Genomic DNA, 25,566 nt, shown 5'->3' with positions numbered 1-25,566 from the left:
GGGCAAAGCACCCAGGGGAGCAAACCAAGAGCCACTGACAGAAAACACAGAAAGACTGGAGGGCAGAAATTCAACAGGAAAAGACACCATTGCCATATGGACCTATAGCGCTAAAGTGGCTGCCATTTCATATGCACAGCCGCGTCGTGTGCACTCTTTAAAAAAAGCCAGTCCAGACTCTTTTAGAGAACAAGGGCAAAAAAAATGTAGATACTCAATGCGTAGCATGAATGAGGGATCACAATGTTAAAGTGATGATAAAGAGGTAATAATCATTTATATTCTAAATATAAAAGCCACTGGAGTTCTAAGAGAGAGTATGAAACTAAAAGCAGCCAAAGGATCCAGAATCAGCTTATTGGTGGGAGACAGAAGAACATGCTAACGTTTAGCAGCTGCACAGAAATCAGTGCCGTGTAGGACGGGCTGAGCAGTGAGCTGGAAACCAGATTCCTGAAGGTTGACTCCAGACTCAGCCCCTTTCTAACTGTGTAGCTGTGGGCAAACTCAGGCACCTCTCTATGCCTTGGTTTTCTGGTCTGTAAAATAAGAATATAATGGGACCTTTCTAATAATAATGAGGTTCTCTTGAGATTAAATGAGTGAAATCTTGTAAAGCACTTAAAACAATGCTTGTTAAAGAAGTAGGCACTTAGTAAATGATCGATATTGTTATTTGGGGCCAATTAAAACAATTAGCTCAATAGCAAGTTTTTCTGTAGACGTTATTCCAGGGACTTATTTCATGTTTTGAAAGAAGGCAAGAGAAGCAATTTATAAGTTTGTCCATGTCATCACTTAACTTTGATTTCTACTGAGAAGTAAGGGTGAGTGGATCACCTGAGACAGCCTTGTTCCTTCTCTCTGTTAATTGAACTTGAGGGAAATCTGTGGCCATGTCTTTGCTGTCTCAGTTTGGAACTAAGATACTAGGGATACACAAATATTTAGTCTACGAGTATTTTTATAAATCATGTGCCAGGCTACGTGTGTGGGGGGGTACAAAGTGCAATAAACTGGGTCCCTGACCTCAGGGTCTTACAATAAATTGTGCAGCCACCTTGTGAGACTTAGGCTGCCTGACACATAGTTCATGCTCAATAAACAAGATTGCTTTCCAGTCTCATCCCCACAACCTGTGAAAGCTCTCTTGGACATACCTTGAATTCTCCAGCACTTCACAGTTGGAGCACAGGAAAAGCAAACCAGGATTTTCCAGTATTCATACTAATTTTCAAGCCCCATTACTTACTGGTTTCATGAATTGAAAAAAAAAAATGCTATTTTCCCATTGTATTAATGACTTCCTTTGGTGGTTCCCCACACAGAGAGGAAATGAGATGTGTCTATGACCTATTATGTCATTTCATGGCTATTTTTTGCTTACATAAGATTGTTCCCCATTGAACAATTGCCTATCTAAGTACAACCAACTCATGTCATGAGGTTTCCTCCACTAGCTTTTAACATTTACACAATGTCAGATAGATTTTGTGATTAAAGACTTTTGCTAATATGGAAAATGAATCTAGTTCATAATAGAAAATGATAATTTATAGTCCTGAAAAACTCACTTCTACAAGGCAGAAAACAAAATTTAGAAATGTAAGTAGAAATCATATTGTAAAATGTCTTTGCTGTCTCAATCTGGAACTAATATTTCATATTATTAGAATAGTAAAGAATTTCTGTTTACATTCATTTGTCCATTTCAGGATATTACAGATGTTTGCTACTCTATAGCTTAAAATTAAAACTACACACTTTCTCAACAAAGAACATTGCAAAGAATAATTCAAATGAGAAGTGAGTGAATATTGATTACTGAAGGAAATATTTTCTCTATTCTAACATTGTATATATTAGGTATTTTAAATTATAAAAAGTTATAACTGTTACACCAAATTAATATTGTTGTGAAAAATCCTCAAAAAAGTGAATTTATTTTTGGAATGGAGTTTGGTCACCCATAGTAAAAGCATCATCCCTGACTTTCTATTTTCTTATGTCCATTCATATTTTTGGACCCTCTATAATTCATTCATTTATTCATTAATTCAACAGGTATATTTATTGAGTGCCTACCTTGAACATTGCAGTGGGATCAGAGTTGCAGAGGAGAATGAGACAGATGAAATCTTTGTCCCTCTGGAGCTGGTATCACCTAGTTCCCAAAACACTGTCCTAAATTCCATGGGAAGCACAAAGATTCCTTTGCACTGAAGGTAAAGAATAGACAAGGTAAAAGCATTGGCAAACATTTTATAGCAATATAATAAAAAGAAAAGTGGTTTTTAATAGAAACGTTCTTCATTGACCTGTTATGTATTAAGTCATGAGCTAAACATTTTATATACATTATTTTACTTAACAGCTTCAAAATCTGATGCATTACACCGTAATTATTCCCATTTAACACATAAAGAAAATATGTTTTGCTTTTCGCCCAAAGCCACACAGCTCTTAAAGGAGCATGGATTTCAACATAGATCTGAGTCCCAATACGTGTTCTTAAACACTATGCTGAATAAATTCTGGCTGATACAAGAGATTGTTACAGCACCATAAATTGCTAGGAAATAAAGGAGGCCATCTAGATTAAGGGCTGGTGAGATATTGAAAAAACAATAACAGTTCAGAAGTCCTCTATTAGAAAGTCTAGCTACAGGCTGTCAAATCAGCATTTCTACAAGGAACTAAGGGTGGTGCAATGCAATCTTACAAATACACGTGATGGTAATGCTTAACACATGGGAAAGTTGGGTGGCCCAAAGGGAAAGCATTGTTCAAGAGGACAAGAAAAGGATGCAGCTTTCCTAAGCTCTGTTTCACCTTGGTTTTTGCTATTCCATTGCATTAGTTCATGCCTGTTTTGAGAAATTCAAAGATCATCTGATTAGAGAGTTGTTTCCTCAGTCTTTTTCCAGGCACTTCCCATCATGTATGTGTAGCTGATCCCCTGTTCCCTGTCTAAGGAAAGTAGTATGAAAATAGTGTCATTCTTTCCAAGTCTTGGAGAAGAATGCCAAACAAAGAGGTCAGTAACCCAAAGGGCTTGGGACAACCGTGGCACAAACAGCAGGTGCTTCATGAGTCCGTGATAGTTGGATTCCATCTCAAGGACTGCATTCTTCAAGATGTCTGAATACTCACATCCTGATAGACTGTAAATACAGGGGATTTCTATTTTGTCTATCTTTAATAAGTTTCCTGATAAAGTCAACTAAAATTCTGGATAATTTGAAAACAAACAAACAAAAAAACCTTCTGAGTCATCATGAAACTAGAAAGCTATGGGCTTCCAAACCAAAGAGAAAACTGGGAATCCTGGCAGTTAAACAAGCACCAAAGTTGACTTTTACTCTAGGGCTGAAACTGGGAGATGTAGAGCTTTGGTTCTGATGGCTGCATAGAGGACAAAGATTGAGAGATAAGACTTAGGGCTGAGATTTTCCTCTTGCCTCCCAGACTATTGCTGTGGACATTAGAGAGTTCCTGGTGTGCTTCTCTTATTGCTCCCTTCTCCAAACAAGTCAGAGCTACAATTAAATGGCAAAGGGGAGAGTGCGGAGAACAGCAGATATGGATCTGGCACTTGCCCTTCCCTTCCTCTCATCTAGATGGTCTAAGAAGCCACCTAGACCTGCCCTCTTCTCGCCCAATCTTAGGGTCCTACAGGAGTGAATCATACTTTCTGATAAGCGTACCACTAAGTCACAGAGCACATGCTTGACCCTAACAGCAAGAACGATGACCTATGGAAGTCGAGAACGCAGCCCTGCACCACGATCTGCTCTTGTCCTCCTAAGATCCCAGAGACAAGCCTGGGTGCCAGTCTTTTATAGATAGGAACAAGGGTGGCCACCTGGAGGGTGTGCTGGTGACTAAGTTTATCTGTACACCCGGCAGTGTTCATACCACAATCTATGTTTCCCCAGGCCACACCCTCAGATTCCTGGTGGGGTTACTTTGTAGGACTTCTGTAATTGGCTCTAGCCCTCCCTGTAAGTCTTTGGACTCTCTCTAGGTAACTACAGATGGGGTGGTAGAACCAGAGGCCACCAAAAACACTTAAGTGCTACCACTTACCAACTCTGGGCTGACACTGCTAGGTCCTCACCACATGTGATAGGTACTATCATCCCCATTTTATTGATGTCGCAACTGAGGCATAGAGGGGTCTAGGAGCCCACCAAAGTTGCACAGCTAATAGATGAGTAAGTCAGAATGCTACAGCCTGCACTCTAGTGCTACCACACACAGCCTCCGCCAGAGCGGCTGCTCCCCGCTGTCAGCTGCTCTGTCAGGAACTGGCATCAGTGCCTCCTGGAAGCTGTGGGTGGTGGCTGCTCGTGCTGTCAGTATCTCCAGTAACCCACCTCTGTCCGGTGATGGCAGAGCAATACTTGGCAGCCCTCTGTCTCAAGCCAGGACTTTCAGTCCAGCAGGCTGAAACATTTCGCATGCTTTAGAGAAATGGGATTCTTTTTTTTTTTTTTTAAGATTTTTTTGATGTGAACCATTTTTAAAGTCTTTATTGAATTTGTTACAATACTGCTTCTGTTTTACGTCTTGGTTTTTTGGCCGTGAGGCACGTGGGATCTTAGCTCCCCTACCAGGGATGGAACCCCTCACCCCCTGCATTGGAAGGCGAAGTCCCAACCACTGGATGGCCAGGGAAGTCCCAGAAATGGGACTAAAATTCTGAAGTTATATTGTTTCCATTTTGATATTTGTTTAGCAGTTTGGATATCTTATAAAAACAGCCCAGTTACAATGATCACAGGAAAGAATATTTTTTTCCTCCAATTGAATAAGCAAGACATGTGGTGAGGTGAGTAATCTCTAGGGCTGCATGCTCTCCCAGACAGAGATTTCTCATGATTCACAGGACTGTAGCTGAATGTCCTTGGGGGCTTATAGATAAATCACTTCTTTTCTGATTGTGTTGATAGTCAACTGTTATTGAGCAGGTCAATTCTTTGGCTTCGTGAGGTTGTGGCATACATTTCTGGAAACTCACTCATTTTCACCAATTGCCTTTTCTCAAAACACATGAAACTGGCTTGAACAAAATATGTTGAGTTATGTTTGGGGAAAGTGCTAAAAAAGGTGAACTGATAATCCTCCAAAACCTGCTTGTCACCTACTGTGAGTTTTCATATCATGCCATGAAGGATAAAGTACTGCCAGGAGTGTCTCAGATGAAGTGTCAAAAGTGTCTGATTTAATTGTTAGCGTAAGGATTTAAGATGCTATTTTTCCCCAGTGCTAATACCTCTCATTGATTCGGGAGCATTTCCATTTGTTGTTTAACAGAAACAGCCACAGTATTTATAGCCTTATCACTCTAGAAGGGAAGCATTTGCAATTTGCACTTTCAATTTTGACTCCTAGACTTCTTTTTCTTTAAATATCCTTCAAGTGGGTGTCAGACTGCCATTCAATGAATGCTTTGTAAGCGGTTGCACAGAGCAGTTCTCATGCCATAGGCAAACATTTCAGAAGGATCCCCAGAATCCTTTGCTAATTGAAATCAACTGATGAGCCCCAGTTAGACCCAACCCCACCATAGGCGGGACATGTGGGTCCATTGGTGTGTGTGTTCATGGGTGTGTGCCTGCATCCTACAGCTGGGGTCATCTCTTATGGCAGATTGCATTGCCTCTCAATGGTCACATCAGTATGTATTTACATCCCATTCCACATGCTTTCTTTATGATGAAATGTTAGCATACCTCCATCAAGATGTGGGCTTTTTGTTTTCTCCTTTTGAACTTGAAGGGATCTTTGTAAATTCTTTGACCGATAAAATGTAGTAGAAATGGTGCTGCATGACGTCGGAGGTTAAGTCAAAAAAGGCAACACATATTTTGCCTCTCTTTCTCCCTCCCTCTCTGTCTCTCTGCTGCCCTTGGAACTCAGCCACCATGTTATCAGGAAGCCCAGGCAGCATGGAAAGGCCACAGTGGATGGATGTTCCGGCCAAAACCCCAGCTAAACACGAGCCAGTACCTAACTGCAACTTCTATGAGACCGTGAGGCAGAACCAATCAACACATCACCCCCTAACCCACAAAAACTGTGAGAGATAATGTATGGTTATTGTTATTTTAAGCCATCACATTTTGGGGAAAATGTGTTATGATGTAATAGATAACTAAAACTTAGCCATTTCTCATTTTCCTTGATTTGGAGATCAATCAGTTCAAAAATACCTTTTTCCTATTTTGGAACTACAAATACTCAAGCAATAATTCCGAATGGAATTTTTGTTATCAATGGACTTGTTAAAAATAATAATTAACAACACCAAGAGTAAACCATAATGTAAAGTATCAGCTTCGGTGGTTGTGATGTGTCAGTGTAGGGTCAGCAGTTGCGACAGACGTACCTGTCAGATGGGGATATTGCTATGGAGGAAGCTGTGCGTGAGTGGGGACAGGGAGTATATGCGAAATCTCTGTATCTTTCCCTTAATTTTACTCTGAACCTTAAACTTCTCTAAAAAGATAGTCCTCATAAAAAAAACCACGTAAACACTAAATTAATAATAATAATTGCAAAAGTTAACAATTAATGAGGACACGCTATGTACCAGGCATTGCTCTAAACACTGAGTACATATCAACATCTGAATCCTTGAAATAAACCTATGAGGTGAGCACAACTAACTACTAGGCTACACTACCATGAGAACTTACAGATCATCGGGGATACCCAACAGCCCTTCACGCTCTGGGATGGGAAATATAGGCCCCAGGCTTGAGTGAAGCTGGGGTGTAGGGAGGCCTGAGCCACCTGCACATGCTAAGCCTTGCTCCAGGAGCTGGGGAGAGAGCAGTGGCCAAAGTGGGAAAACGCTGCCCTCGTGGAGCTGACCGTCCAGTGTCCAAGGCCCTGTCTCTTCTAGCCTCACAGAGTGACCGCAGCAGATCCCACTGTGCCCTCCACGCTGGTCCCTCCTGTTCTGTTGAGTCATCACAGACATTGAAAAGGAGCCAGTGACGGATGTGTTCAGCGTCACAAGCACATGCTCTACTCTTCCCTAACTCCAAGTAAAAGATCACGACTCATGGAAGCAAAGCCAGGGAGAAAGAGGACATTTCAATATCAAATCAATACGAACTCAATTTTTTTAAAAAAGAAAAAGGAGACTTTGGTAATCATTTCTGATGGGAAGGAGGGAGGCAATCATGGAGCACAGGAAACTCTGAGCATGGGAAGCAGCACACCTGAGTGGGAACTTAGTCCAGTCAGGCCTGGGGACACCGGAAGCCCCAGGGGCTAAGTTAGAAGAGGAGATGGGAAGGAATCCAAAGGAATATTTTGCTTGTAAATTATGCTCAGAGTCAACCCTGAAGGAGACACTAAGGACTACAGAAATCACCACCATTTCCAAGTCACACCAAAGCTTATATAGAAGAGCTGGTTCATATGAAAAATTGCCCGCAATTTCTGTTCCACTGAGTTCTGAGGATTCGTAAGAGGAAGAATGAAGCTACAAAGCTACCTAACTTCTCTCTAAGAGGATTCGATGGACTGCTCACCCGAGGCAAACCGCAGATTTTGCAGAGCACCAGAAAATTGTAACTGCAGATGGACTCCTCTAGCTAAATAGGATGCTTGTGGAGAGCCCTTCCCTGGGCCCCTGGGGAGAGAGCCTGGCCAAACAACTGTAGGTGCTCCATTACACAGAAGCCCGAGCCAGCAAGGCAGCTTGTGAGGAAAAGACTAGAAGCTCTGCCTGGGACCTAAGGACTTCCCAACAAACCTGCGATGCAAGTGCATGGCCAGGAGTTGGCTAGCTCGAAGGTCATCTTGGGACTCAGTGGATTTCTCTGGTGTCTTGTGAGAAACAGTGATCTTCCCTTCATGCAATCACTTGGTTAAAAATCTCACTTCATTAGCTCTGGCACTCTATTAAAATCTCTGAAATTTCTGGCAGTCTTTCATCACATCTATGGCTAAGAGGATGCAAATAAAGTCTGGGAATCTTGATATATACTCCTGTTATTTCTTCACTGAAGAGTTCCTAAGACAAACTTGCTCTCTGCAATTTCTTCAAACCTCTTCAAATGACAAAGGTAAAAGTGTCATTTATATAAAAATTCCCCAAACTAAAGCTTGTTTAAGTGGAGAAAAAAATTACAAAGAGAGTGACCTGTATTTTGAACACATGTACCCCAAATAAAAAGTGCTAAGAGTTTAAAATCAAGAATCTTAAAGTGTATTTAGTGTCATATATGGAATAAGCTTAAAATTTGAAAACAAAACAAAAATACCCTTTTTTTCTCTTAGTATCTATTTCAGGCTTCTTTTGCCCCAAATTAATTGCGAAGCAGAGGAAGGTAAGGAAATAAACAGTGCTTCATCTGAGCCCCGGGAGGGAACAAAACCTTCTGGGCTCAGCTCTCTACTTGAGCAGTCTGCACCTGGGCAAGACAAGCTGCTTTCTCTTCTTTCCTCTTCTCTGATAAAAGAATACTCAGCTGGCTTTGAATGGAAGCAGAATCCTTACCTACATAGTGAGATGTAACTTTAAAGAAAATAAATGAAGATACTCCTTGGAAGGCATAAGGTTATATGAATAGGTAATTTTTTTTCTGAGATGATATATAACAGAAAAATTAAAAACCTCTGTACAAAAACAAAACAACCTCAACAGAGCAAGAAAAAAATATATTTGCCATATCTATGAGCAATTAAAGCCTATATTTCTCTATTTATAAATAACATTCAAATCAACCAATAGAAGCATGACTTATAACCCAGTAGAAAAAGTAGAAAAAGGATGTGAAGAGGCAATTTACAAAAAGCAATACAAATAGCCAGTTAGCATAAAAAAGATGCTTGTCTCATTCCTTAATGAAAATGTAAATTAAACAGTAATGAGATACTGTGTTTTGTTTTCTCAGGAAAACAAAAAATTAAACATTTGAGGTTATCTTATGCTGTCAAAGATCTGGGAAATACGGGCTCCTATAAATTGTTGGTGAGATAATAATTGGGTATAATTTTACTATAGGAAAATTTGCCAATACCTATCAACATATGACACCCATGCTTTTTAACCTGATGATTTTACTGCATATACACACACCCAAATAAAAAAAATCACTACTAAGAGTTTCCCTGGGGAGTTCCCTGGTGGTCTAGTGGTTAAGATTCGGCACTTTCACTGCTGTGGCCCGGGTTCAATCCATGCTGCATGGCCAATAAATAAATAAATAAGAATTTCCCTGGATATACATGAAAAAATATATATAAGTTTGTGTATGTGTAAATGTGTGTGTGAGTGTGTGGAGTGACTCTATCTTCACACCTATGGGTGTTCGTTGGAGCATTGTTTGTAAAAGACTAAAACTGGATACAATCTGAGTCCATCAATGGGGATTAGGCAAATTATAGGAAGATGACTTAATAAATCAATGTAAAATCATTAAAAAGGATGAGTTAGATTTGTATGAAATTAAATGGTAATATCTCATAATGTAAGTGAAGAAAGCAAAGGGTGGCATAGTATATCTAGTATGATCCTTTTGCCATAAAATAAGAATAAAAATATACAGGGGAGAGAGAGATGCAAGTATATACAGTGCCCCCCGCCCCAACTGTAAGGTATAGAAGAAACCATAAATCTGTTACATTTTGGAGAAAGCTTGAGAATTGAGACTGGAGCAAAGAGAAAAAATTTTATTTTTCATTTTGTACCTTTTTAGATTTTCTAGCCAAATACATTATTAATTTCATTTGATAAAAATCCCAACAAGGTTATCTGAGCAGGGATATTGTAGTCCAACTCTTATTTTCTTCTTTATACTTCTCTGCATTAAAAAAAAGCATGCTATTAAATAGTTCATTTAAATATATATATCTTCCTCACTCTTTTTCTTGCAAGCTGAGAATCAAAGTTGAATTTCTCTATCAGTTATATAAATAAGGCCTGCCAGATTCAAAGAGAAATTAAAAGAAACATTTTTTAACAGAGGAAGTATATAAAGATGAGACCACTGATGCGCTTCTCAATAAATACCCCTATTGGAAAATAGCAATGGACTTTCTGGTCAACTTTTTTTTTTTTTTTTTTTTTTTTAATTTTATTTATGGCTGTGTTGGGTCTTGTTTCTGTGCGAGGGCTTTCTCTAGTTGTGGCGAGTGGGGGCCACTCTTCATCGCGGTGCGCGGGCCTCTCACTATCGCGGCCTCTCTTGTTGCGGAGCACAGGCTCCAGACGTGCAGGCTCAGTAATTGTGGCTCACGGGCCTAGTCGCTCTGCGGCATGTGGGATCTTCCCAGACCAGGGCTCGAACCTGTGTCCCCTGCATTGGCAGGCAGATTCTCAACCACTGCGCCACCAGGGAAGCCCTCTGGTCAACTTTTTCAGGTGATTTTTCTGCTTATATCAGTGCACATCTGGGGATGATTCATACGTCTTTAGTTAAACACTTTAAAAAATAAAAGTATATATATATATATATATGTATAAAAGTATATATAAAGTATATATATGTCTAAGAGTACACAAAAGTACATAAAAGAAACCTGGTGATTATGTTCACCAAGTACTTTATTTTATACAAACAAATTTGAACTATACTAGAGAATACCTAATCAGATATTAATATTTTGCTGTAATAATATTTATGACAGTTTTAAAGAACATTCAGCATCAGAATAAAGTTAAGACACATCTCCAAATAGATGAAGACTTTTCCCCAAAGTAGCATCACTTCAAAAACAAAAATTTCCAAAATAGTACAAAAAAGAAAAAGAAGTTTTGAATACCTTATATCCACTACACAGATTGAATTGCTAGTTAAAACTTGCCAACAACCACCATACACGCACTACAAGTGCTAAAATCCAAGATCAGACAATAGCTAGGCTACTAATACATATGGAAATGGATTACAGTTGGAGACATTAGTATGAACTCCTGCTTAGCTTAATATAGATACACATAGTTACGTATAGAAATATTTATAGATAATATATTGTGGTAGCAAAGGGATACAGATATCTGTATGAAAAAAATGATCATCTCTTACATCATAACATAGAAAAAATTAACTTAAAATAGATCACAGACCTAAAGTTAAAACTTACCTATAAAACTTCTCAAAAAACATATAAGAATAAAAATAATTGTATCCCTGGGATAGGCAAAGATTTTTAGACAGAACACAGAAAGCCAGAAAGTACAAACCATAAATTTTAAAAATTCATAAATTTTATTTTATCAAATTTAAAACATTTGCTCTTTGAAAGACATCACTATGAAAATGAAAGGCAAACCACAAAACAGAAGAAAATATTTCTAATACGTAGTTCTGACACAGGACTTTATTAAGAATACATAAAGACATATCACAACTCAATAGTAAGACAAAAAGCTACTTAATAAATGAGGAAAAGATTTGAAAATACAGGTCAGAAAAGAACACATGACAGCCAATAAGTATATGAAAATGTATTCAACATGTTGTCATAAAGGAAACAAAAACTAAAATCATAATGAGATCCTATTACATATCCATTGAAATAGCTGACATTAATAGGATTAACAAAATCAAACATTGGTGAGAATATGAAGTAATTGGAATTTTCATACTGTTTTGTTGGGAACATAAAATGATAAAATCAAATTGGAAAAATGTTTAGGAGCTTCCTATAAAGTTAGTCATATAGCTACTATAAAACCCAGCCATTTTACTTCTAGGTATTTGCCCAGGAGAAATAAAAGAAAATATAGCCACACAAAAGCTTGAATACAAATGTTCATAGCAGCATTTTTCATGATACAAAAATACTGGGGATGGGTCCCCAACCATCTATTAAACAGCTGAATAGATAAAGTGGGATATGCCCATACAAAGAAATACTACCCACCAATAAAAAATATCAAACTACCAATTTATGCAACAAAATAGAGGAATCTCAAAATTATTATGATTGAAAGAAATAAGAGTATATTCTTTATTTTTCCATTTGTATGAAATTTAGAAAATGCAAACCAGCTTATAATGACAGAAAGTAGACTGGTGGTTGCCTGGTGACAAAGGCAGGGGGTAGAATGGATTTTTAAAGGGGTGAGAGGATATTTTGGCAGGGAGGGGAGATAAAAATAGGCTGTATCTCAATTGCAATGATGTTTCTTGGGTGTATACAGATATCAAAGCTCAAGTTATTGTATTTATTACATGTACACACTTTATTGTACATAAATTATATTGTAACAAAATTGTTGTTTTTAAGGGTCACGTACCTGTTGTTTTGGAGAGAAGTCACCAAGAATTGAGAGGACAATACACTAGAGTTGGAGTAAAGGGTGGGAGCCAAGCTTTAGAGCTAGCTGATTCATATCAGGAAGAAAGCAGCTCAAGAGAAAGGTACACTGGGTCCTAATTGTAACAGTCAGGCAACTCACCAGCTCTGACTCTGCCATCTTCAAAGGTTCTAGTGTCTCTGATAGAAGACGTTATCTAAGCAAGTTGCAGCCTCTGATCCAAGCCTTCCTTAACTCCTCCCCATGCTCCTCATCCCCAGTAAAGCTATGGGTTCTGAGCTTAACACCTTAGAACCGTGCCAGGTAAATTATAAGATGTTGTCTGTTAACCTAATGTCTCAAGTAGTGATGCCTGAAAATTGTTTAATGGCCTCTTCCATCTCCACCCGCCCCCCCCATCTGAAACCTTTGAATTTCAACAGGGTGCTCCTGTACTCAGCAGTGGAACCCACAGTGAGAACTCTCTCTGAAGGTATAATGCAGGCACTGTGGCTGGGGAAGGGCAGGGCTGGATTTGGTCAGGGAAGCTTTGGGCTCGGCTTCTGCATCCATGAAATGTTCTTCCCTCTAACACTAAGCTCAGCCCTGCCAAGTCGTAAAAGAATGCAGACCAAGGTTTTTAATGAAAGGAAAATTTTATGTAGACAAGATGAGTTTTCACCTTTACAAACTTTTTATGGCACTAAAACTAGGACTCCAACTCACACAGAATCAGAGTGTGTCTTGGAAAAATGGCTCTTTTATGGACAACTTCTGAGTTCTCCCTCTATTGTCTGGATCCAGTAGAGGACTCAGGTGCACAGATGGGGCGCACATACCCTATGTGACCTCCCCAGAACCCTGACCTAGTTCTTTCTTTCTTTTTTTTTTTTTTTGGCTGCGTTGGGTCTTCGTTGCTGCACACGGGCTTTCTCTAGTTGCGGTATGGGGGCCACCCTTCATTGTGGTGCGCGGGCTTCTCATTGTGGTGGCTTCTCTTGTTGTGGAGCACAGGCTCTAGGTCCTCGGGCTTCAGTAGTCACAGCACGCAGGCTTCAGTAGTTGCAGCACGTGGGCTCGGTAGTTGTGACACATGGGCTCAGCAGTTGTGGCTCTTGGGCTCCAGAGCGCAGGCTCAGCAGTTGTGGTGCACGGGCTTAGTTGCTCTGCGGCATGTGGGATCTTCCCGGACCAGGGATTGAACCTGTGTCCCCTGCATTGGCAGGCAGATTCTTAACCACTGCGCTACCAAGGAAGTCCATGACCTAGTTCTTTCAACTACTTGCCTGTCTGTAAAATGAACCTAATAGGATCAAAGGATATATATATATCAAAACTGGTGTGTTATTTTGAGTAGGCAACTCTTAAATTGCTCTCCTATGGGAAATGTTAACATCTGAAGCAATCAAAAATTATTTGTATAGTAATTGTTTCACAAACTGATAATTTTCCCCCTCCTGACCTCTTTCCTTCCCTCATTGCAAGCCATAGTGGTTTGAGTTGTGTTCTCCAAAAGATATGCTGAAGTTCTTACCCCCAATATCTGGGAGTGTGATTATTTGAAAATAGAGTCTTTGCAGATGTAATTAGTTAAGGATCTTGAGACGAAGTCATCCTGGGTTTGGAGTGAACCCTAAATTGAACGATTGGTATCTTTATAAGAGGAGACACAGAAAAAGAGCCATGCAAAGAGAGAGGCAGAGATTGGAGTGATGCAGCTACAAGCCAAGGAAGGCCAAGGATTGCTAGGAGACAGCAGCAGCTAGGAAGAAGCAAGGAAAGATTCTCCCTGAGAGTCTTCAGAGGGAGCATTGCTCTGGATTGGACTTCTGGCCAACAGAACTCTGAAAGACTAGATTCCTGTTGTTTTCAGCCACCAAGTCTATGGCAGCCCCAGGAAAGTAATACACGGGCCAATCCTGTCAACCCACCCAGATCACCAACAATAGTTTATTTAAACCATGCCCCAAAGCTATGTCAGAGAAACAAGACACTGAAACTAGAGTCAAGAGTTTTTCATAAGTCCACTTGAAGGTAAAAGCAAAAGTCTAAGTGATAGCATGTAGAGAAAAGACAAAGGGTGGTAAGATTACCAATGGCTACAACTCTTTTGGAAAATAATTGTGTATTATCTTGCAAAGCTGAAGATGTGCACAACCTTTGACTGAACATGACTGCTGCAATGGAGAGAAACTGTTGCACATGAAGACAAATGCAGGAACTTCTTAAAAGCATCATTGCTCCTAATAGCCACAAACTGGAAAAAATCCAAATTTCCATCAACAGTATGACAACAAATGAAATGAACTACATACTTACAAATGGCATGTTATTCTACAGTGAATATTCATGAACTATAGCTACATGCAACAAACAATGACTTTTTCAAACATAATGTTGAACCAAAAAAAATCAAGACAAGAAGAATGTATACTCAGTATGATTCCATCTATAGAGAATCCTGAAAATAGCCCTCAAAACTAAATTATATTATTTGGAGATACATCTCTGGGTGATAAAACTATAAAGCAGAGCAAGAAAGTGATTACTATCGAATTTAGGATAGAAGTTAACTCTAAGGGGAAGTAAGTGGTTATGATGGGGAAGAAATATACCGGGGATGGGAGCTTGGGGGCAAGCTATAAACACATTGGTGATATTTCTTTTTAGTAAACTATGTGGCAGTTTCACAGATGTTTATATTTTTATTTTCTATACTTTTATTCATTATACTCTCTTATATATAAAATATTTAAAATTTTTTTTAATGATTTTTTTGGAAAGGGGTAAAAGATAAAAAAAGAAAAGAAGCCATAGATGCTTTAAAAGTATAAAATGTTCCTCGAAGATATTTGTCTGTTTTCATATGGTTCTTTCACATTATCTTCCCTGCTCTAATTTCCAGTCTGTCAGCTAAAGTCTTAGTCAAGGCATTTTCTACTGAAATCTAAGATTCTGAAAAAGAAGGGGAATGTGATGAAAAAGCTCAACAAATCTTAATTGTTGCCGCGAGGTCAGGCTATGTGGGGAATGTGGTATTTAGCTTTGCCACAGACGAGCTCCCTGGAGGCTGCCAAGTGGTGGCTAGATTGGTTGGAGATGAGGGTAGGTATGTAAGAGGGAGGCCAGCTAACATGTCGCACTTTGCCACTTCCAAGGGCTTTCCACGTGGTCTCCTTTGAGCCTCACCCAAGTCCTGTGAAAAGATCTTACTTCTTGTCTTTTACTCATGAGATTGCTAAGCTGCAGAGAAGTTAAAGGACTTTGTCCAGTGTCTCAAGTTCGGGAAATGACAGGGCCGGGATTGGAAACAAGGTTTTCTCCATCCTACTGCAGTGACTTTTAAAAAAAAATTTTATTTTATATTGGAGTATAGTTGATTAACAATGTTGTGTTAGTTTCAGGTGTACAGCAAAGTGATTCAGTTATACATATACATGTATCTATTCTTTTTCAAATTCTTTTTCCATTTAGGTTATTACAGAGTATTGAGCAGAGTTCTCTGTGCTATACAGTAGGTCCTTGTTGGTTTTCTATTTTAAATATAGCACTGTAATGCAGTGATTTTTAACGGAGTTCTGCCTCAAATGTACCGACATCAACATACTTGTGTGGGAAACTCAGTAGTACTGAACTGATTTGATGCAGTCATCTCAAACTCAGGCTGTAGAGACACAGCTGAAAGCCAGCAGGCTCGGAGGGGCTGTGCAGAAGACAGACAAGGTTAAGCTAATCACAGTACATATGAAGACTTTTGTCTTTTGTAAAGGCTTGTACTCATGGCACAATCAAAAGACAAAATTAATATTGCTTGCGGTGGTTTCTGCTCTTAGCAAAGTCCTCTGTTTACCTTCCAGGTGGTTGATATTCCATCTCCGCCCTAAATACTTACACCCTCCCAGCCAAGCCCTGGTTCTTTACAAACCCAAAGCAGTGAATTACTTGGTGAAACATTTCAGATAAACAGATGTAATCAGATCTCTGTTTGGACTTCATGCTGGAGAAAGTGTGCAGAGCCTGACTGTTTCATATTGTTGTCTTTGATGCCAATAAATCGACCATTTGCAATACTGCTTCTGCCAAGAAATCCCCAGGCCCTTGCGTGGTTTCAATGGAGGATACATGAAAAGACTGAACAAACAGTAGCGTTTTATCCTCATTCCTGTCCTCAAAGCTTTTGCAAACTTAAGCAAGCTCTTTTTCATGATATCTTCAACCCAGCATGGAAGTCTACTGAAACCATTCCTGGTACTGATACTTTCAGTTTGGGAGTTGAGGGGCAAACATTTGCATCTCTTAAATGCTTTGATAAAGTAATGGAAATAAAATAGAACCTTAAGTGAAACCCAAACTAAGGTCCCAGTGGATGTATTTCTCTTGAATTTCACAGTTGTTTCTCTCCTACACACTGCACATGGCCTTAGACACAGGCCAATGTGTTACCAGTTTTGTAGAATGGCAAAGCTTTGTGAAGACCATTTGAATCTGTGGGACAGAGACAAGGCAAAGATGGCAATGTATAGAAAAGAGCACATGGTGGCAAAAGTGTTTGCTTATTATCTGTTGAGCTGCATGCGATGCTCTGTCTAGGTATAATTCACTCCCTACTCTACCATGGGTCTGGCTGCCTGGGGGATAAGTCAAAACAGCCTTCAGAGCACCTCCTTCTCTCTCCAGCTCTCCCTGAGAGTTACCTCCGTAGTACAATTTTACACACCCTCATCATGTAACGTAATCTTTCCAACATCACCATACTTCATCTAAAATGAAATACAAGAAGAGAATGAGTTGGAATCTTAGTATAAACCTTTTGAAGAATTAGGAAGCCCTACATTTAGAGCTTAGCTTTTAAATTGGAATGGCACATGTATCACATAATCAATATATAAAAAGAAGGCAATTGGTTCATTTTAAGAATCTGGTGGAGTTTAAGGAAAGGCCATGGAGAGAATGATTGTCGTCTTGAGCTAGGCTCCAGCAGTCCTGAAATATATGACTCTGGTAAACAGAATAACATTCACATTCTTTTCTCAGTGTTTTGATGGTACATGTACAGGCAAATGAGTCTACAGCCAAGACTGAAAATTACTGGGACATCACTGTGATTGATGAATACAAAACAAACAAACAACATTTAACCTCCCCTCAAGGAGCTTCAGATTCTACTGAAGCAAAATATACTTTTAAAATTCATTGACATGCTTTAAAAAGGCATTAAATGACACAATCACTGATAAATTCCACATTCCTTTTATCTTCCTGTCTATCCTGTCTTATCTCTTACTCTCTAGTAATAAAATGGTTGAAAACCAGAGAAAAAGAGAAATCAACACCTTGAAATAAAAAGTAGAAACATCGATGGCCACTTAATAATATGCTTTGTTACAGATTCCTTTAATCATGTGGAAAAGGAATTTCTTCTTGAGAAACAAAATGCACCCACCAAGTGTCCAGGAATTATTACAAATGCTTGGGGAGTGTGGTAAATGTGAAAACTGGGCATTAAGAACCGATAGTGCTGACTTTATTTAAGGCTGTCGATGCTCACTTATTTGGTGATAAAATCGAAACCCAGGGCTCTCCCATTAGCTGGATTTCATCTCTGCCTTCCCCACTCAACCACACAGAGCTCCGACCCAACACCCGTGCTGTTACTGTACCGTGAGGAACCAAGTTGGCCTTGTTAACAGGCTATGCCAAGTGCCGGGGCAGCCCCAGTGGAGGAAATCTGATTCCAGTCTCGGGCTGAAAGTACCATCCCCCCTGCCAGGTTTACACTGAGAGCATATAACTCATTTTCAGTTAATTTCTCAGCCTGCAGAATCATTTGGCACATCTGCGCTGTGTATGTTCTCTCAGCTACTTCCCTAGAGACCCTGACCTTGAGGGGATAGTTGTAATTGGCGAGAAAAGTTAATGAATGACAATCATAGTTAAAATATCCTAGTTGTGTAAGAAAATGCATGCATTAAAACTAAAGGAAGAACAAACACAAGAGAAGTGGATTAATACATTTTTCTTGTCTCGTACTTCTTAATGTCAAGGCCTGAAGCACCATGGGGGTAAGGAAGTGAAATGCAATGGTTCTCAAAACACATGTGCTGGGGAGAAACATAGTTACAGCAAGTCAGTGTGGGAGAAGCCATCCCGTTCGTGGGAAAGCCATACCTTCTTCCTACAGATTTTAAATCTGCTTCTTCTGGCTAGACTTCTTGGAGGTGTATTGGAAATTTTGAAGGAGATTTTGCAGGCTTTGCCTTCCATCCTTTCCAAGTGTATTCCTTTTAAATATTAATATTGTTGCCATTGCCTACGTGATTGTAGCATCCATGATTCAGAAAAATATGTAATGATCAAAACTCCTATGAATTCAGTAGTGTTATATATATGTATATAAATGTTATGTTATACCTATGTATTTATATTTATATATTTATAATGTTTTACATGTTTATATATGTGCGTGCATATTTATGTAATTAAGTGCAGTTGCATTTGCATACATTTGAAAAATATGATTCATACAGGTCACCTGAATATCTCCATGTTTTGCAGCCTCTGGTTATCCTTTCTTTTGATAGCTCAGAAAAATTCCCAGGACCCCATCATAGGTGTCTGCAGTATGTCCAGCCCCTCCCACTATGTTCCTGACGATTCCTGGAAAGGATACTTTTTCTTCTAACTCTATTCTCCTTTTCCCACTCCCCACCTTGCCTTCACAGCTGCAGTCCTTCTATCTAAATCCATCACCCCATGCATGGACACACGTTCTTCCTTTTCCTTTGCTAGTATATCCCTAATACACTACTGTCGTATATACAACCTTCATTCAAGATTTGGGAGAACCTAGAGGGGTGGGATAGGGAGGGTGGGAGGGAGGGAGACGCAAGAGGGAAGAGATATGAGGACATATGTATGTGTATAACTGATTCACTTTGTTATAAAGCAGAAACTAACACACCATTGTAAAGCAATTATACTCCAATAAAGATGTTTTAAAAAAAAAGAATACATATAAAGCACATAATACACTGCTTGGTACATAGTAAGCTTATCATATAAAAAAAAATTTTTTTTAATAAAAATTAAAAGATTTGGGAGAAATAGAAGGGTGTAATCACACCTCAGCAAAGGAGGCAAATTTAAAATTGAGTAGCATATATCTCTGTTCAGTCATCTGTCCAGCATTCCTTACCAAACGTTATTTCTCCTCCCTCTCTCTCTCTCTCTTCGCAGGATCTAGCCTGGCTCCGTTTCACTGGGATCTGCTCTCTTCTAACCAAGGATTTCTCCCATGTCTAACGCCCCTCCTTCCACACCGCTCCTCCCTCCCCACCTCAGGTTCCTCCACCAAGTAATCAGATTTCCACCTGCCCTGTCTTTGGGCGTCAGGGGTAAAATGAAAATCTCTGTAATTTCACTGCACGAAGAAATTTTAATCCCTTCTTTGTTACTATCCTGGGCACTATGATTAATTTTAAAAGCCCCATTAAGTAAGTGTCTTTCTTCCTGCTTTCCCAGAACTATCTACCCAAATGTCAGTCAACTTGTAACATCTCACTTTTTCCTCCCTGCCACAAATAGGGCTGAGAATTATGCAGCAATGCTTGCTGCACGCCTTTGAATCGAATCCCATGCAGTGTGGCCCCGTCAGTGGCCCACAACCACTCCTCCCTGGAAACAGATGATCTATACATTCCTAAAACTATCTAGTGAGCAAATATGACCTTTGAGGTAGTTTGGTGAAAACTTTCTTTTCTCTCCACTTTATCATGAATTTTCCTCCTTTTCCTTCTCCTCACATGCTTTCTATAATGAAGCTAAAGGATACTTGCAGAGAAAGGGGTAAAAGAAAGCTAGTAAAGTGTTCATTCTCCCAGAGGCATTACATTTTAATGCACAACACAGTCTTAAGCCAAGAGAGCTTAAAGCGAGACTATCTCTGGCTGTGGGATATTAATCACCCAAAAGCCAGTGGAGAATATGTCTTTGGGGGAAAGGAGCCTCCCCATCCCTTGGGAATCATGCAGCATAACATGACGTCCTATGCCATCTTCCCATTCGTTCCCCCTTTCGTAGACTAGCTTACTTAATAGAGAAATTAAAATGGATGAGATCCAAGTAAAATCATGTTTTCCTCCTCCAATCCAGACTACTGGTTTACAATCTCATTTATGCTTCTTTCATTGTCCTCCAAATTGATCACAGCCCTGAATTCCTAGTAGGTGCTAAATATATTCTTATAATAAATCCCAGTGCCCAGATCTTAATAGAGCATTGATCTATTTCCAAAAGTCAGGAAGAGGCATTTTTCTTCCCCGGAAAGGAAGTTAATCAAATGGAAAACTCACTAATCAGGATGTAGACTTGCATTTTGGAATAGTGCCAAGTAAATATTCAGTGACTGACATTGTGTTGCAGTGGTTAGGATTTTGAATCGGAATCAGATCCCCTGGGTCTGCAACTTAGCTCTGACACTAACCAGGTGACCCAGGGCAGGTTATTTAATATGTCTGGCTTAGTTTCATCATAGGTGAAATGGGAATAATAAAGTAGCTTCCCTATGGGTTTGGTGCAGGAATGAAATGAGGCAATTCCAGGTTAGTGCTTAAAACAGAATATAGCAATAAATTCAAATGTGCCTCCTCATGTCTGCATTCAGAGACATCTGAGTTATGGATGCAGAGATCAAGGTGACTGTGAGGCTGAATTCAGAAATTACAAAGAGAAGTGCAATGAATTGGCTACACAACTCTTGAACTCCCAGCCTCTTTGAAACTATCAAATGGAAGGAGAGGAGAAAGAGAGTAACCATTTATGAAGGGGTTTCTTTGGAGACAGCCATTGTAGGTTCTGAGCCCCTACAATTCCTTTTGGGGTGGGAGGTTGGGGTGTGTGGTCTTATTATCCTTTAATCCACTGTTTTTTAGTGAGAAAGGGCTTCAACAGGACCACTTTGAGATCTTGATGTACCATGCGTGGGGCTGGAGGACACTGTGGGGCAAGACCTGCCTCCTGCTCCATTCATTACTAGGGCTGTTGAGACAGAGATCAGCCAAGTGCCTGGGTAGCAGAGGAAGGACCGTGGGTTAGGGGCAGCTGCAGAGCCATTATTTGTCAGGGCAAAGGATGCAGCAGCATTCTCCATTAACCAGAGGCAGACTACCCAGAAGAGAGAAAGTCTCCTAGTACTACTATTGTCAGACAGAGTTGCCTGAGAGGGCTGGAGCGCCCCGCAGCTAAAGCTGACAAGGAGTGTCAGTGTGTTAGAGGCTGTGAAAAGGATCACATGTGACCACCTATTATAAAGAGGCATATATTGGTTCAAGTTTACTGCAAGAGGGTGGGTCCATCCAAGCCTCCACAGTGAGATTTGGGAAGAATCAAGAAAGTGTTCCAGGGAGAAATGCCAGCTTTTTCGACATTTGTCAGGTACAGAGAGCTGTTCAAGGAAGACATTTCCTAGCCATCTCTCACCCCTCCCTTCACCGTAGCTCTGGCCTCAAAGGGTCCGAAACTGGCTAGCAAACCGGCTGGTTGGATTAGGGTTCTTTAGAGAAACAGAACCAGTAGGGCTCTGTTGTGTGTGGAGACAGAGACGATAGAGATAGAGGTAAGATATCCGTCTAGCGAGATGTTTATTTTAAGGAATTGTGGGACCTGGAAAGTCCAAAATCTGCCAGGTTGGTTGGCAGGCTGGACCTCCAGGAAAGAGCTGCAGTTCAAGGGGTCTGAAGGCAGTCTGCAGGCAGAATTCCTTCTTGCTCAGAGGCGGTCAGTCTTTGTTTTTTTAAGGCCTTCCACTGATTGGATGAGGCCCATTCACATTACAAAGGATAATCTGCTTTACTTGAAGTGTGCTGATTTAAATATTAATCTCATCAAAATTTAGAAAGGACAGTGAGATGCCACAAAGAACAAAACAAAAAAAGTCTTTCGATTACTCCGTAATTATTCATGCATAATATACCAGTTACAAGTGCCTGGTACCTAGTAAATGTTCAATAAATATTCACTATTATTATTACATATATATACGTATATGATAATTTACTATAAATAGGATATAAAATCTATGCTCCTTTATATATATATATATATATATACTTTCTTGATGATGACATATAAAGATACCCTGACAACCTGAAATAGATGCATACATTTCACTGAAATGCTTGATAGGTGGGAAGAACAAAAAAAAATTTTTAAGTTATTACTTCTTTTATGAAGTTATATTCCCATGACTGTGCTTTATGTACTGGTGTTTCACATAAATATATTGCCTGAACTTTACTCTATGGTGGGATAAATATAAACTTTGAAATTGAAATATATTCATGCCATGGCAAACACAGTTGCCTTTGTTGGTGTTTACTATTGTCTATAGCCTGGGGGGCAATATTGACTCAGGTAAACAAATAATTAGCTTGCTCATTTGAAGTAGGAAGGTGTAATTAATGAATTTGCTCACTGTTCTACCCTGCTGCAGACACACAGCCATTTGGGTCTTTGTTCTTTCATTCTCAGCCTCTCTCTCTCTCTTTTTCTCTCTCTTGCTCGCTCGCTCTCGCTCGCCATCTACCTCTATCTCCATTCACAATATACCTGCCTACTCTGCTACTCTGGGTTCCAGAAAATATGGTTGCCTATGGTACTTAGTAAAGTGATGAGTCTGAAACACCAGTCAACTTGGCCCAATGCTGATGTTCAAAGGTACATTTTTTAGATGTTATTTTTTTGGCTGTGCAAGCAGCCTTTTAAGAGCTGCTTTTAAAATTGAAGATGAAGATCAGTAAGACTAAATTTGATGTCTGGATGTAGCAGGCTTGCATTAGGACAGAAATTGGCTCTATTACACAAATAAACCCTTTCAATTATAGCCTTAGTGGGTCTAATTTGCCCATGGCTTTCTTGATCAACCTTTTTTTTTTCTTTTCTTTTTTTAAATTATGTATTGTTCAAGTGATTTTGCTCTAGATTATATAACACTTCATCTAAAATTGTTATATAAATCTTTACTCGTTTTTAAAACAATTCTGCTAAAGCACTAGCCCAAGTTGTTCTTACATCAAAATTAGATAGATGTATATGTGAACTCATGGGATCTGTAACCCAAAATAAATTACTGTAGTGGGGCCACTATTTAAAAACAGAGATGACTAGAGATGTTAAGAATCTTACTTTCCTGAACAGTAGTGAGAAAGACTTGGCTGCATCCTTTGGCAACATATAGCATGTTAACTAATATGTCATTAAGATTTAAACAAGATTCATGCTGGAAAATCAGACGGTTTCAGCAGCCCTATCCTCATTCCACCAGACCACTTTGAAAATAAGATCTGCCAAGAGTTTGAAAGTGGGATAGAAAGAATGTAAGCCTCACCACTGACTTTTCAGTGCTGTGTAAATCAAAAGGGTTGCCAGCTAGAAGACAGAATGAACATGAGTCCACAGTGATGCTGGCAATTACTCTGGTAGATGTCAAGTCTCGGAAATTGAAATTGTGAGACTGTTCTCATATGAAACAGCAGAAAGGAGAGCATCCTCAGATTTTCTATTGAGTCAATTGGCTGATACCTTTTCAACAACCTGTGGCTTTTGGTTAAAGCTCAGAAAAGCACTTTGTTTAAAAAAATCCATGTTTCATTCATCAACTCTCTAGGCAGTAAATCATAACCAATTGATATTCCTTGAACATCTACTAGGAGCTGTGATAGACAATAAAATTGGGTAACAGATTTACCCAAGTATGAAATACAAAAATCTGAAATACAAATCAGAAATACAAAAAGAAGACCAACTTACATGAAAATATAAAAAGAAAAAAAGGTAGATTTAGGAAGAAAAAAGGGTAGTAGTAAGAAGGAAGCTATTGCTTCCACCCTAGGGTTCACTGTGGCTACATCACGTTGCTACATCACATTGCCTTGTCAACAAGCCTTGTCAAGATTCTTTTCAGATCCTGAGATCATTTTTATCACAGTTTCTAAGGTGCTCTCCTCTCCTCTCTTTCAGAGGGTGGACTCCCCATTCTTCACTCAGCAACCAGAGTTGCTGAAAGGCAGGTCTTACTGATGCTCCGAGAGCTGAAAATGTGAGAAGGTGATGAAGCGGACCAGAGTACTCCCTGCCAGCGGGACACAGGGCTTTCCAAGTAGGTAACTATGACAGTGATCATGCCAAGGGACAGAGCAGGAGGTCCCCTCTGGGTATACAGGACACGCTTCTCCTTGTGACCCCTGGCTGACCTCCCAAGGGGAAGAGCCAAAGTAATCAGCATCTCTGGCCAGCAAAATCAGCGTCAGCAACAACTGAGGCTCAGAGAACTCCCTGGCCTGGGGAAGGACCAGAGCAATGATGCAGCAGTGTTTCTAGGCAGTGAATGATAATAATACTACAGAGGCTCATTGATTCTCCTTTTGTTCTCCACCGCCTGTCACATTTTCCTGTGGTAAATATCCATTAGACTGATGGTGATTGGTTATGAAACCAGTTATCCTGCTGTCCTCAAATAGCAAGAGAGTATTTACAACTTATGTGATACATGAAGATGCAAGGCCCTTTTCATTTTAACTGGGTTCCCAATTAGGACAGAGAATGTTGTGGTTTTGTGGGCTTGTTTTTAGCACAGAACTTTCGGCAATCACCATGAACACTTCCCTTATAAATACGGTAAATAAATAAGGAAGGAAGACTTTGGGGCAAACTGGCATTGGTATCATTTAATTTCTTCTGTGTTTCCAGCCAATTAAATGAATGGGTATCTGTGGTAATTAAACTCACTTTGATAATTAAGCACTAAGGATTCTTAAATTGCTGAATGTTAATGAATATTCCCCAAGTATGGCCCCTGTATCCTCTAGGTACTGCCAAATGGAGTCTTCCTGATCATCATTAAAATCTAGAGTTCTTTTAAAAAAGTTCCATGTAGATAATTGAAACTAGAAACAGAAATTTGGTTTTGTTGCTTTTCTTTATGACTCTGGGCAGGTTGATGAAATTTGAATTGAAAACAAGTTTTATTATAAATGAAACATAGTTGAACTCACTCCTTGGAACTTGGAAGGCCGCATACAGCAGTGCACACATTAAAGCCATAGACAGGAAATAACTCCTGCCTCACCGCAGGTGCCTACAAATAGATAACTCATCAATGCCACACTCTCTTTGCTAATGATTTGAGGCTAAGGCAGACAAAAGTTCTGGACCATCTTGGAGGTGTGCTTTCCACACAGAAATGTACAATGGTACCGCTCTGGGTTTTCCACCAGTAGATGAGCCATATGGAGCATTTTTAT

The 25,566-nt window shown here is 39.6% G+C and overlaps 1 protein-coding gene across 1 annotated transcript in view; it reads left to right on the top strand.

Moving 5' to 3' along the window:
• Nucleotides 1-25,566, top strand: part of LOC309631148 (uncharacterized protein) — a 595,395-nt gene that overhangs the window by 463,516 nt on the left and 106,313 nt on the right. The window contains exons 7-8 of the mRNA XM_082397251.1: nucleotides 2,065-6,084; nucleotides 24,284-24,422. Coding sequence (XP_082253377.1) covers nucleotides 24,374-24,422 — 49 coding nt within the window. The 5' untranslated portion in view covers nucleotides 2,065-6,084; nucleotides 24,284-24,373. The remainder of the gene's footprint in view (nucleotides 1-2,064; nucleotides 6,085-24,283; nucleotides 24,423-25,566) is intronic.

Source organism: Balaenoptera borealis (assembly GCF_965194805.1).
Source record: "Balaenoptera borealis genome assembly, chromosome: 6".
Taxonomy (NCBI): Eukaryota; Metazoa; Chordata; class Mammalia; order Artiodactyla; family Balaenopteridae; genus Balaenoptera; species Balaenoptera borealis.
This window is presented reverse-complemented; position numbering and strand designations above follow the sequence as displayed.